This window comes from Barbus barbus (genome assembly GCF_936440315.1).
Source record: "Barbus barbus genome assembly, chromosome: 23".
Taxonomy (NCBI): Eukaryota; Metazoa; Chordata; class Actinopteri; order Cypriniformes; family Cyprinidae; genus Barbus; species Barbus barbus.
In genome coordinates this window covers 29141273-29153951 of record NC_136751.1, presented here as the reverse complement: position 1 = coordinate 29153951, position 12679 = coordinate 29141273, and the positions used below count along the sequence as shown (strand labels likewise).

The 12679-nt window shown below is 36.8% G+C and overlaps 1 protein-coding gene across 2 annotated transcripts in view; it reads left to right on the top strand.

Moving 5' to 3' along the window:
* Positions 1–12679, top strand: part of garre1 (granule associated Rac and RHOG effector 1) — a 36617-nt gene that overhangs the window by 8390 nt on the left and 15548 nt on the right. For both annotated transcript variants that reach the window (XM_079374763.1, XM_079374762.1), the window contains exon 2: positions 7146–8428. In XM_079374763.1, the coding sequence (XP_079230889.1) occupies positions 7925–8428 (504 nt within the window). In that variant the 5' untranslated portion in view covers positions 7146–7924. The remainder of the gene's footprint in view (positions 1–7145; positions 8429–12679) is intronic.

Genomic DNA, 12679 nt, shown 5'->3' with positions numbered 1-12679 from the left:
GATAAATTTTAGCTGATATGATATGTTTGATATGTCATCATACGTCACGATTCATGACAAGTGTCATGTTTGGTGTTGTATCGTGTCAAATCGAACACATAATTGACATGTATACTATCATCTTAAAGCTGGAAAATATATATATATATTTTTTTACTTATGCATTTCCTTGTCCAAAGCAATGTTATCTTAGTATTATTAATATACTATTGTAATATTTATTAATATTTGAATTATATGTATTTTGTTATGCGTTTTTGTCATTTTTATTTATGTAATTTATTTATTTCAGTTAGGAGCCAGGTCAACATTACAAATTTTTCTTGACGTTTTTATCAAATATTTAAATGAATGAAAGTGATTTTGAATAATTTTAGTTTCAGTAAACAATAACAACACTGCTCCAAACAGAGAGCTGTGCATAAATACTGCCAGAGCTCATAAAGCTGTGGGTTATTTTTATGGTGTCCGGTTCAGTTCTGTTGGGTATCAAGGAATGTAAAATGTGTTTGGCTTTGGGAAACGTGCAGGATAAAGCCAGATGAACTAGAGAGCAGGGAAACGCTTTGCACATTTATAATCGAACTTGTTTTTAACATGCCTGTCATCCTTACAGTTTTATATCCGAGCGCTGCATTTAGAAACCGCAGAAACCGTTTCCATCACAAAAATCACAGTGTCCTCAGACAGTAACCCAGTGGAGTTTATCCACGTCAGGCCTGCTACCGAGCCAAGCCGCAGAGATGCCCATCGTTCCCACAATGCACCACGTGCGTGTGAAACCCGAGCCGTGCTCTCTTTTGGCGTACGGCTGAAATGGAGTCGTGAGTTGAAGCAGGGGTCTGATTTCAGGGGGCATACACTCTTACTGGGTCTGAGACGCATTCTGGAGAGACGCGAAGTTTGAACAACTGTTTGTGAGGACCTGTGAAGGTTGGTCAGGTATTGTTAGTCCAGTATTGTTGCTGTCAGTTCTGGTTTCGTGATAAAATACTTGTTTTCTTTTCTACTCTTGTTTGTAGGGCTGCAACTAACGATTATTTTGATAATCGATTAGTTGGCCGATTATTCTTTCGATTAATCGATTAATCGGATTAAAAAATATTGACCAAAAAAAACACTATTCCACATTCTGCCCAATGTCCTTCAAACAAACGTGACAACTGAATGCTATGAAAACATACAGTGCTTAATTTATTAGACCACTTATCATAATAAAGAGAAAACATATTTTAGAAATTTGTCAAAAATTTGTTTAAATTTAAAAATGTTATTGTCATTTATTAGACATAATAATAAAAAATGGCCTCATAACAGCTTGCATTCTTGCTGGTATTGTTTATGTACTTTTTGACTGCAATTGGGTATCGCGAAAAAAAAAAATACTCAAATAAAAAATACAAGAAAAAATAAGTGCTCTGGTTTTCTTTCATAGATAACAGCAATAATGATATTATAGCATTAAAAATAGCCTACTACTGTTACTAAAGAGCTTACACATATTGGAGTACTAACCAGTACAGAAAGCCGAAAAATGATTTTGGTTATCACCAATACTGTTACTTTAGAGCAGCAGTGGCACAAACCTTACATAAACACATTGTTAAACTTACATGTGTTAAGCATTGTAAAAATTGAATATAGTTTAAAGTTCCTACTCTCATACAATATTTTAATTTATTTTAAACCTTAAATTAACTTTCAACAACAGATAATTCAGCACAATGGATATGTTTGCGCTGAAAAGCCTATTAATTGTCTCCCTCTCTACTGTGTTCTGTCCGTCTGACGCGCGTGCGCGCGCCCGCCGCGCCGGCGCTCATTCGGTATTTTAAACTTAACACAGACTGTCAGGACGGACCTTTATACAAAAATGGAAATGCTCGCGTGAATTTGTGGCATTTATAGATAAGGATATGACCGTAAACTGAACGTTTTTGCGCTGAGGACGCACACGCATCTGTCAAAGCGCCTGACAGGGCAAGCCATTACTCTTATGCATTAACTTAAAGCTTAAAATAAAGAATTATCATGTTTTGGGCAGCTTGGATCACGTGCTTCTCCGGCAGAATCTCATTCTGTTTCCTCCACTATTTTTAGATGCATTTTGCCCATAGAAATGCATTATTCAGTGCCGTAATTTGACTAACCAGCTGAAGTTGGACGTGCACTGTGGGCAGACCCGATTAATCGATAATGAGAATCGTTGTCGATGATTTTCATAATCGATAATAATCGATTTTATCGATTAGTTGTTGCAGCCCTACTTGTTTGTGTTTAACAGGCTTGTGTCAAAATGTAAGGTACTGATCTATGTTGACGATTATAGGCATTATGTGCTGACATAAGCACACTTGACAGCTGCACGCAGCACATGTGTGGATACGGGGGTCTCCGCTGTGTGTAACACTTGTGTTGTGTTCGCCTGTTGTCTGTCTTCTGAATGGGAAACTCCTGAAATAATCCCACAGCCGCTCTGGAGTCAGTGTAGCACTTAAGGGCGCAAAAATAGATCCACTAAAAGAAATATTATAGTGATCCTTGAGTTGAAATGACAAGAAACAGACAGCTTTCAGAAGCAGAGTGACATTAATGCAAGAAAGCAAGTTTATGATGATTTTACCACGGTTAAGAGGTTAACATGAAGAGGGGAAAAATCACTGTAATGCATGGCCTTTATCCTATATAAACTACTGAGAATACTAGGATGCCAATGGTCATAAATTGAGTTATAATTTTATATTATAAATATATTTCATATGTTGACATGACATAAACACAATGTTCAAAGAGAGAGGAATTTGTTGCATTAATATTAGATTATTTTTGCACAGTAAAACACTCTCCAAGAAGTTGCATCTCATCCTCTTCAAACTAAAATGAATAAATCAGCATAATTTTCTTGTGCTTCTTAAGATGGATTATTTGAGTTTGTATTAAGAAGCCCTAAATAATTATGCTGGTTTAGTAGTTTTAGTTTAAAGGGAATGAATTCAGCGATGCAACATCATTTTACCGTGGTAACAATTCAAAATCAGCGATTCCCAAACTTTTTTTGTTTTTTTTTTTGTTGTTGCTGCTGTACACCTTTTGACCTAAAATATGTATAAATATCTAAAGTTAGTTAGTATTTAATGAATTTTCTGACATCCTTTAATAGTCTCATGAAATGCTGGTGAACAAATAAAGATTTAATGTTTTATTTAAATTTTTTTATTATTTTATTTAATTTTTTACAATTTTGTTTTACATTTTTTATTTTAAAATAATTCATTTTAATTTAGCATTTTTATGTTTTAATAAATTAGTAGCTTTATACCCCAATTTGGGAAACCTTGAGCTAAACAGCACAATAAAACGCTCTCTTTGAATTTGCTAAGTAATATGAATTAATACACTAAAAAAGAGAAACTTTCTAATCTAGTAGGCAGTTGTTGAATAACTAGTTGACCATCCTGACTCATCCTACTGGATGTTTTACAGCCGCTTTTAGCAAGAGCTAGTTTTTGAAGTGTGACGTTTTCCTGAGATTTTGTTAAACGTGTTTTTGCTCGGGTCGGACAACAGAGCTAAATCTGTCTGGAAAACATTCGTGGTTTGTCACTTTTGTCCAGTTTCCCAATCTAGCTGAATTTTGCCTCTCACTGCAGGTATGTTATGTTTGAATGCTCATCTGCGTGATAAATGATGTCCTGATCCTCTTCTGACGAAAGCCATCCTCTCTGTCTCTGATAATGATCCACCTTTCTGTGCGGAGGGGAACATTCCTGGGCTTCATTAGTAACAGATGTGAAGGACGTTTTCAAAGTGTGTCCTGCGAGTGGAAAGCAGCGCTGTAGTGTGGTTTGGTGGGGTGGACAGTTGTGTTTTTCATGTATGAGGACAGTTGTGTTGCCCAACAGGAACTGCGCCGCGGCTGGTGGATCACGAACAACATCTGCCCTCCCATCATCGCCGGCCCTGAAATACAACACATCAACCGTTTGCTTTCATATAGCAGGACCATATAGTAGTCAGAAAAGATATTTTTACCTGCATGGTTGGTGTGTGATATTAACACTTCCATTCACACGTTTGGGGATAAGATTTATTTTTTTAATGTTTCTGAAATAAGTCTGTTCTGCTCTCCAAGGCTGCATTTATTTGATCAAAAATACAGTAGTATTACTATTTAAAATAACTTGTTTCCTGTATGAATCTGTTAAAATGTAATTTATACCTGTGATCAAAGCTGAAGTTTCAGCATCATTACTCCAGTCAGCGTCAAATGATCTTCAGAAAGCATTCTAAGATGCTGATTTGCTGCTCAAGAAACATTTCTGATTATCACTGTTGAAAACAGTAGAAAACAGAATTTTCTATAAATGTCTTTACTGTCACTTTTGACCATTTTAATGCATCTTTGCTGAATAAAAGTATTAATTTCTTTAAAAGTACTAACCCCAAACTTTTAAATGGAAGTCTATATTATTCTGATTATCCTTTTTTTACTCTAAAGCAGCTTGCACTGAGACTTGAATTTATATTTATTTAATATACCTTAGCTTACCTGTTGAAACAGCTGTAGTGTGTTTCCTGATACTTTAAAATGTAGTTTAGATGTGCAGATTGCTGGGTTTTGGTCCAGTGATTTGTACCCCATTGGTTTTCTTTTGTAGGGACAAAACAGCTGGTTTGGAATAATTTTTGGGTCAACAGTCCCTTTAACTGTTGTGTTTCTTTCCACCAACATGATGTGAACATCTTTGGATGCTTATTCTGTTGTTACGTGTGGGTTTGGTGGTGTTATGGATGGAAACAAGCATGCATCGTTACTAGCTGGTTGATTGTTTGTTGATGGTTCATCTGCACAGCGATATTAGTAATGTGTTGTTGCCAATACAAGATGCCGCACTGACAGAGGAAGTTCTGAACTTTATTTAGCACGAGACCTTCAGCACAGATGATCCATCATCACAAGACTTCCATTTCATCTTTGACCAGGGCGCTTCTCAGCCGTCTCCCATTCGTCGAGTGTCTGGAGGGTGTTCTGTATGATGTGCCAAGTGTGGCACCCTGTTTCCATTGTTGTGTGTTATTTAACAGGTTAAGCAGCGAATGCTTTGACCTGGTTGGCACTGAAACACACTTTAATCCACGGGGTTTACAGACAGGAACTGCACTCGTCTATTCCTTGTCATGTGCTCAAAGACCGGGCTTTTACAGGAGACAGACGTCTACTCTTCTCTTTCTGAAAGGCTCACAGAAGGAGCCTGTCTCTGTCCTCTAAAGGTGACATGAGTGTTTTTCTGTGTTTGGCCTGTTGTGCATGTGAGCGCGTGTTTTCCTAGATAACTGTTTGTTGTTTGCCAAAGGAAGTGAGATTTTGAGGTCACTGGAACACAGCAGATAAACAGAAGGGACTTCTGGAATGTTTTTATGCTGCTTCAACAGCACAACAAGTTCCTGTAGTGTTAATTCAGCAGCACAGTGATTTTGAATAATACAGTATATTAAAACAGTTATTATAATAATTGGTATTATTGTGTGTATATGTGTATGTGTGAGTGTATATATATATCATCCATATTTTAATTAGTATACTACACGTTCTATTGTCTAGTTAGAACCTTATTTGAGAAATTAAAAATTTAGTATTGTTATAGTTATTTATAGTCTATTTTCAATTTATTAAGATGTTATTTAAATTTTTTGTTTTATGCATTAATTTCATTGGATACCATGTTTAACAGTAAAATTTAATAAAACAAAAAATCAACAATTTGGGAAAACACATTTAATGGGTATTATGGGATTCCGTCGTATACAAAATTATGTTTACATTCATTCTTGAACTCTTCAATCCAGCACCTGAGGCCATCATCTGAAGTGTGATGATTTAGCTGTTAATATGAGCGAAATTATATATTTTTCATCTTATGCAAATCCAACAGTACTTTTTCCATAATGACAGGCCGAAACAACACATCTCTCATGGGTTTTTCCTGGTGGTTTTGAATTGCAGATATTGGGATGGGCTACGGGCCCTGTCCTGTTCTTCAGACAGTGGGATACTGTGTGTACTGTCCTGTAGTGTTCTGTCAAGTTTGAAGAACGAGTGTTTTTTTCATGACGTAAAGCCCATTGTGATTTGTTGTTTCAGTGTGTTCTGTTAGGGGAATATAGCTATAGAGCTTGCTCCCTTTGACATGAATGATTCAAATTATGTGTCTTGAGGAAACATTGGCATTGTTATTTTAGTATGTTTATATTGTTTATTAATATTATGAATTAGCAGTTGGTTTGGCTTTTTAAAAAAAAGTTTATTCACATCTCCATTTAGCTTTACTTTATTTGTCAGTTTTAATTATTTTAGTACCTCAATGTGCACTTAGTTTTTTAAGTTTGATTTTATTCTTTTAATTTTTAATCTAATATTTTATTTTATTTCAGTTTTCATTTACTGAAGTCTGTTTTTAATAGTTTTACTTCCATTTGACATGAGTGAGTGCTGAAAATCATGTGTCTTGTCTAGGAAAGTTGTTTTTATTTCAGTTATTTATAGTATTTATTAATATATATATATATATATATATATATATATATATATATATATATATATATATATATATATATATATATATATATATATATATATAAAATAAATAGCTCTTTTTATGCATTTAATTTTTTAATTAGTTTATGTCCTTTTTAAAAAAGATTTTAATGTCTCAATTTTTCTTTCATTTATTTTTCAGTTTTAGTAGTACTTCAATGCACACTTATTTTGGTTTGTTTCCATTTTCACTTATTTAATTTTTATTCAGCTTTGTTTTTGTTTTTTTTGTTTGTTTTTTAACCAAAATCTGTTTTTAGTAGTTTTTGTTATAGTTAAGGACACTGGGTTCTTTACACACAATTTTCACCATTTTTATTACTGTGAAAATATTTGATTCTTTTGCACACAAATGCAGCAAGAGTATAATTTAGGCCTCATACAGTTGATGGTTTAATGACCAGAGAAACTCTCTCTAATACACTGTAATGAGTGCATTGTTTGACAACCAATGCCTGAATCAAATCTCCAGGAGACGCTTGGAAACAAATGTCAAAACACATCCTCCCTGTGATATCTCACTGACATTCTGTCTTTGTCTCTTTTGCAGGAAATGACTGAGAGGCCTTACAGATAATTTGTGCTTTTGTTGCTGCGGCCTGCGTTTGCAGAGAAACTCCTATCGGGAAGCACATTTGTTTCCGTTGTGAGTATTATCTACCTCAGGCACTGGAAACTGATCAAGAGGGAGCCCGACGATCTCTCCCGGCAGCTGCGTCTGTTCAACCGGCCCCCGCTCGACCCCGACCAGCTGTACGGCGCTCGCAACCCTTCTGACCGACTGGATCTGTCAGAGCAACGTGCCAAGGCAACATCACCCCCATAGCTCACGCCAATCTTGTCACTGTTTTTCCTCTCCTGAAAATTCATATTGTTTTTTTGCTGAGAGATTTTTACGATTTTTCTATTTTTATTAGAGGCCTACGGAAAGCGTTTGGAAAGAATGGTTTTTCGCTTCCATTTGAAGGATTGATTATGCACTTTGGATTTTCATCCAGGATTAAAGCTAGATCATTTTTTTCCCACAAGGCACCTGTGAACCAGTTCTGAGGGAAACTAACTTTCAGTGGGATCTTTTTTTCTTCGTTTTTGCGCAAACATTTTGATGTGAGCTGCGTCCGGAGCTGCAGCTGGGCTGCAAGATTTCCTTGAACCTTTATCGCGCCGCTCTCCATCTCTCTCTGGAGCGGGATACTGTCATGACTTCCCCTCTGATGGGATCTTTAAGCTATCTATTTACTTGATTCCAGGAGTCCCAAATTAGTCATCCAGAACTCATTCGAAGGTGAAGTCGAGAGGACCAACACTCCCTGGGCGCATTGAATACTTATGTATTGTTGCAGTGCACAAGAAAGTAAAATGGACTACAAGCTGCGCTTTTTGCTTGGCGGGTCCAAGCACAAAGTGCAGCAACACCAACAGTTCCAGTTGCCCGAGCTCAGTCGGACCCTCAGTGCCCCGTTGGGCTCTTCTTGCTCCACCCCTTCTCCCATGGCGACCATAGGCTCCTCCCCTTCTGGCTGCCACGCCCCGCCCCCAGGCGCCACCACGGCGATTGCGGACATCCAGCAGGGCATCTCCAAATACCTGGAGGCACTGAATGCGTTCTGCCGCGCAAGCGCGTTCCTGACCGAGCTCTTTGGCAGTGTTTTCCGGGACTCGCGTTACTCCAAAGCAGCTATGCAACTGAAGGACGTGCAGGAACATGTCATGGAAACGACCAGCCGGCTCACCACAGCAATAAAGCCCGAGATCGGCAAAATGCTGATGGAGCTCAGCGCAGGCGCGGCTAACTTCAAAGACCAGAACGACTTCAGCCTGCAGGACGTTGAGGTAAGTCGCTCGAAAACCACCTGCACATATATTATTGCTTGTCGATGTTTAGAAGTACTTGTCTTTGAGGTTAAAGGCACAATATATAAGTTTTCGCCACTAGAGGTTGCATTTTTAAAACAATAACAAAGGCGAAGCTTGAAGCGACGCTATGAAAGAGGATGTTCACGGATGAGGTAATTAATGAATTTTTTTATTACCTGTACCTTCCACGGTTATTCAAACTAAGAGCAAAGAACTTACATTGTCAAAAAACATTATTGCTGACATAAGTCTAGCTCGAGTTTAAGCTCTCAAAAAAACTACCCTTATAATCAGTAAAGCTGTCTATAGTTTCATGAATGAATCTCTTACATCATACGGACATATGCCTTTGTTGTTATGATGAGAGAATTCGCGTGAGAGCTGAATTCAGTCAGCGAGTGCATACCATGAACAAAAAACTCATCTGAATGCCTCTGATTGGCCATAGCATTCATAAGCTCAACAGACTCGTGCGTGTGTGTGATTGGTTATAATGCACAACACTGTAAAAACGCATGAAAAAGTCATGGTGCAACATTGCAGCATTAAATTTAGATCTGCTCAGTCAACACTTTAATTTTATTCACGACAGCCATAATGGATTTAGTTTAACTGTACAGCAGCATTTGTGTCCGTGTGCTGCCGTAGTTTACGTAAAAAACTTAGGATAGTTCAGACATTACGTCAGTATAATGACCAGGGAAAAGTCATAATTTACAAATCCTTGGGAACTTTTGGGATAACATAAATACAAAACTGCATGAAATATATCACACTGTGCAAGTAGGTTTTGGATATTTTATTATGAAAATCTTACATATTGTGCCTTTTAAAGGTAGCTTAATGTCTTGTTTACATCATGCAAGGTGTCTCAAAACACCATAAATGATGCCCACAAACTTCCTTGGATGTGATTTTAGGAGCCAATCAGATTGGAGCTTGTGGATTTTGTAAAGCTCTCCCAATAACAGCCGGTAAAAACTAATAACACAGGCTCATCCGAGTAACTGCTGTTGGCGCTATTTGCTTGCTGGGATTCTTTTTTCTTTGTGAAAGCTTTGCGTTTGGTTGGTTAATAAAATATTACATCAAATCAGTATTTTCTGTACAAATATTTAGTTATGTTATCCTGGTATTATGGACGCGCTCCCTCTTGTTTCATACAAACGCAGCTGCTGCCATTTCTCTACGATTGTTTTGTACACTGTAATGGATTGTAAGATAACGAACAAACTGGTAAGATTTTAAAACGGTTTCATCTTAAATCAATATCTTTTATCACCATAATTAATCATGTGGTGAAATGCCGTGTAGTAAGCAGTATGACTCTACCACATGGGTCACCAAACTTGTTCCTGGAGGGCTGGTGTCCTGCAGAGTTTAGCTCCAACCCTAATCAAACACACCAAACACAATCCATGCCTTTGTGTAAAAAACAAAAAAAACAAATCCATATTTAAAACGATCCATATTTAAATCCATATTTGTGTAACTTCTGCTATCTTTTGTTACCAGTGGTGGGCTGGGCCTATTCAAAATAATGTCACTTTGGAGTACATTCCTGAACGGCTCATTTTGAGACACTGTTTCTGATTTATCAGGGGGGAAAAACAACAAAAATGGATGAGTGGATGAATTTTTATCACAATAGGGTGATTGTGTACATGCACTGCAGGCACATAATTATGTTCAAAAACAATACAAAAGTGAATTTTGATTTATAGGTCGTCTTTAATTTAGTTATAAATATATATATAAAAAAAAATGGTGTTATAGTCATATTGATGTGCAATCACAGCCACCAATCAGATCAGAGCCTGTGAATTTTGGAAAGCTCTCACCCTTTATGTAATTCACATCAGAAACTCTGTTTAGCAGTCTGTGCAATCTGTGACGTTTGTTCTAGCAGGAGATGCTTACCATCAGGCTGCTGTTGTTCCTCCAGACACTGATTATTTTTCAAAGGCGGAGAGAGAAGAGGCCTCCAGATCTTTTATAGAGGAATTCCTCTGTTCAGAGATATCTTCGGAAGCCAGATGCTCTCTCTCTGTCCGTCTCTATCCAACTGGACATACTTTCTAGCTGGTGCGGTTGGCCGTGTGAGTTGAGCCGTGCTGGTCAGTCTCCTTGTCTCTTGCTCGAGGGACGCATATATGCAGAAATGATGCCTTTATGAGTGAGGGTTTGTGCCCTGGTGGATGTGGTCACACTCCGAGCAGGAAGGCTTCACACCACAGGCCTTTAAAACGGGCTCTGCAGCAGGGACCCGGGCCAGACCTGCAGCTATACAGTCCAAATTTGAGTCCCGATGGAACCTCGCGCTAAACACAAAACGCCAAAGTTTTCAAAAGTATGAAACGGAATATTCTGGCAATTCCAAATTCTTTCCACCTGAACGTGTTTGCTGTGGAATGTTTTCAAATATTAAAAGTGTTTTATAATGTTTGCAGAAGCGAAAACATCCTGAATACTCACCCAGAATTTTTACAGCAGCTGCTCTGGAAAGTTTCGGCTGTGTTTTCAAGTATTTTCGTCTTGTCTTGTACACAAGGCTTGTGGTATGTCTTCTTTTACATACGGAACGTAGAAAACATACCAGTTCTGCTGCTTTAAAACACAGCCTGTGTTTTGTCAGAACATTTCAGCTGCCAGATATGCTCGAAAATGTCAGTGTTTATTAAACTGCGGCCTTCTAAACATTCTGTACGGAACCAGAATGCACGCTTATTAGCTCTCTCTGTAAACACAGCACAGACTTTACAGGCGGTGACTAGTGTCTATTCAGCGTCTTGTGTTTGCTAATGAGCGTTTTGTTTGCGAGGCCCTTCCTGCCTTGCGGGAATCTGCCGTTGTGTGTGTGCAAAGGGGCGAGTTGATTCTCCTGTTTACACTGGGCTGGCAGGGCGACAGCAGGGTATTCCCGTCCCCGGGGTGTTAGCTTACACCGCGATTGTCTCAATGAAGCGCCGCTACAGAAATACACCCGCTGCAAAGCTCAGCCAATCAGCAGTGCTCTTTTTGGGTGCCCTCAATAAGAACACTGACCCTAGATCAGGTTTTCAAACCATGTGATGTGATTTGTTTGCGTATGAACAGTTGAATGCTGATCCTGAGAGGTTTTAAATGGATGAGCCCATTTTTACAGCTGACGATGAATTGTAAGGCATAGCACTGCTGTTTAAACCTCATCTAAATTTGGGCTGAACAATTAGTTTAGACAGTTTCTAGTCATCCAGATTTATTTTGCATGCAATGTATTGAATTTATTGTACCATTAAAGATTCAATGAATCTTCACTTTCAGTGTTCTTGGTCTTGAAATACTCTCTTTTTTTAGCCACTTTAGATTTCGTTTTCATTTGCACTATTCTTTCCCTATTTCAATATTATTATTATTAATATTATATATTGTTAATAGTAATAACAATAATAGTAATGATAAAATATTGCATTAATATATCATTTACTATAATCATTATTAATAATAATAATTATTATATAAATTTTATGTTAATAAGAATAATAGCAATAAAATATTGCATTCATGTATCATATTTACTATTATAATCATTATTATTATTATTATTGATGATGATGATAATGATATTAATTTTGTTTTGTCCCTTTAGTTTCTATTTTTAATTTGTACTGTTATTTCCCCATTTCAATATTTTTGTTCTAATAATAATAGTAAATATTATATAATTATATATTTGTTTTAATTGTTATTGTTATCATTATCAATGTTAAATTGCATTATACAGCAGTATATATTTTATTATGATACATATTTATTTGTATTGATGTCTTATTTACTTTTTACAGTAGGTTGTTAAATGCCTCAGTCCTTTATTATTATTATTATTATTATTAGTAGTAGTAGTAGTATTTTTACCATTTATTTGTCTAATTTTGCATATATGTACTGTATATGTAAGGCATTTTAAACCATGCTATTATGTCAATGTGTGTAGGTTGTTTTTTATCATGTGCATTAGAATCAAGAATCAATTTTGAGAAAAAAACAAATCTGCAATTTTGTAATTTAAATTCTGAACCCTTAGAAGGTTTTAGTTTAACTTTATTGTAAGCTTCACCTGTCAGAATCTTTCCTGTGCTTATCGTCAACAAATGGACGAGCCCTGAAACCTTTAAATAAGCCTGGAATAATACAGTTAGTTGATTTATGCCCTTATTAGCAGTGTGTCCAAATCTGTCTTGAGCTAAT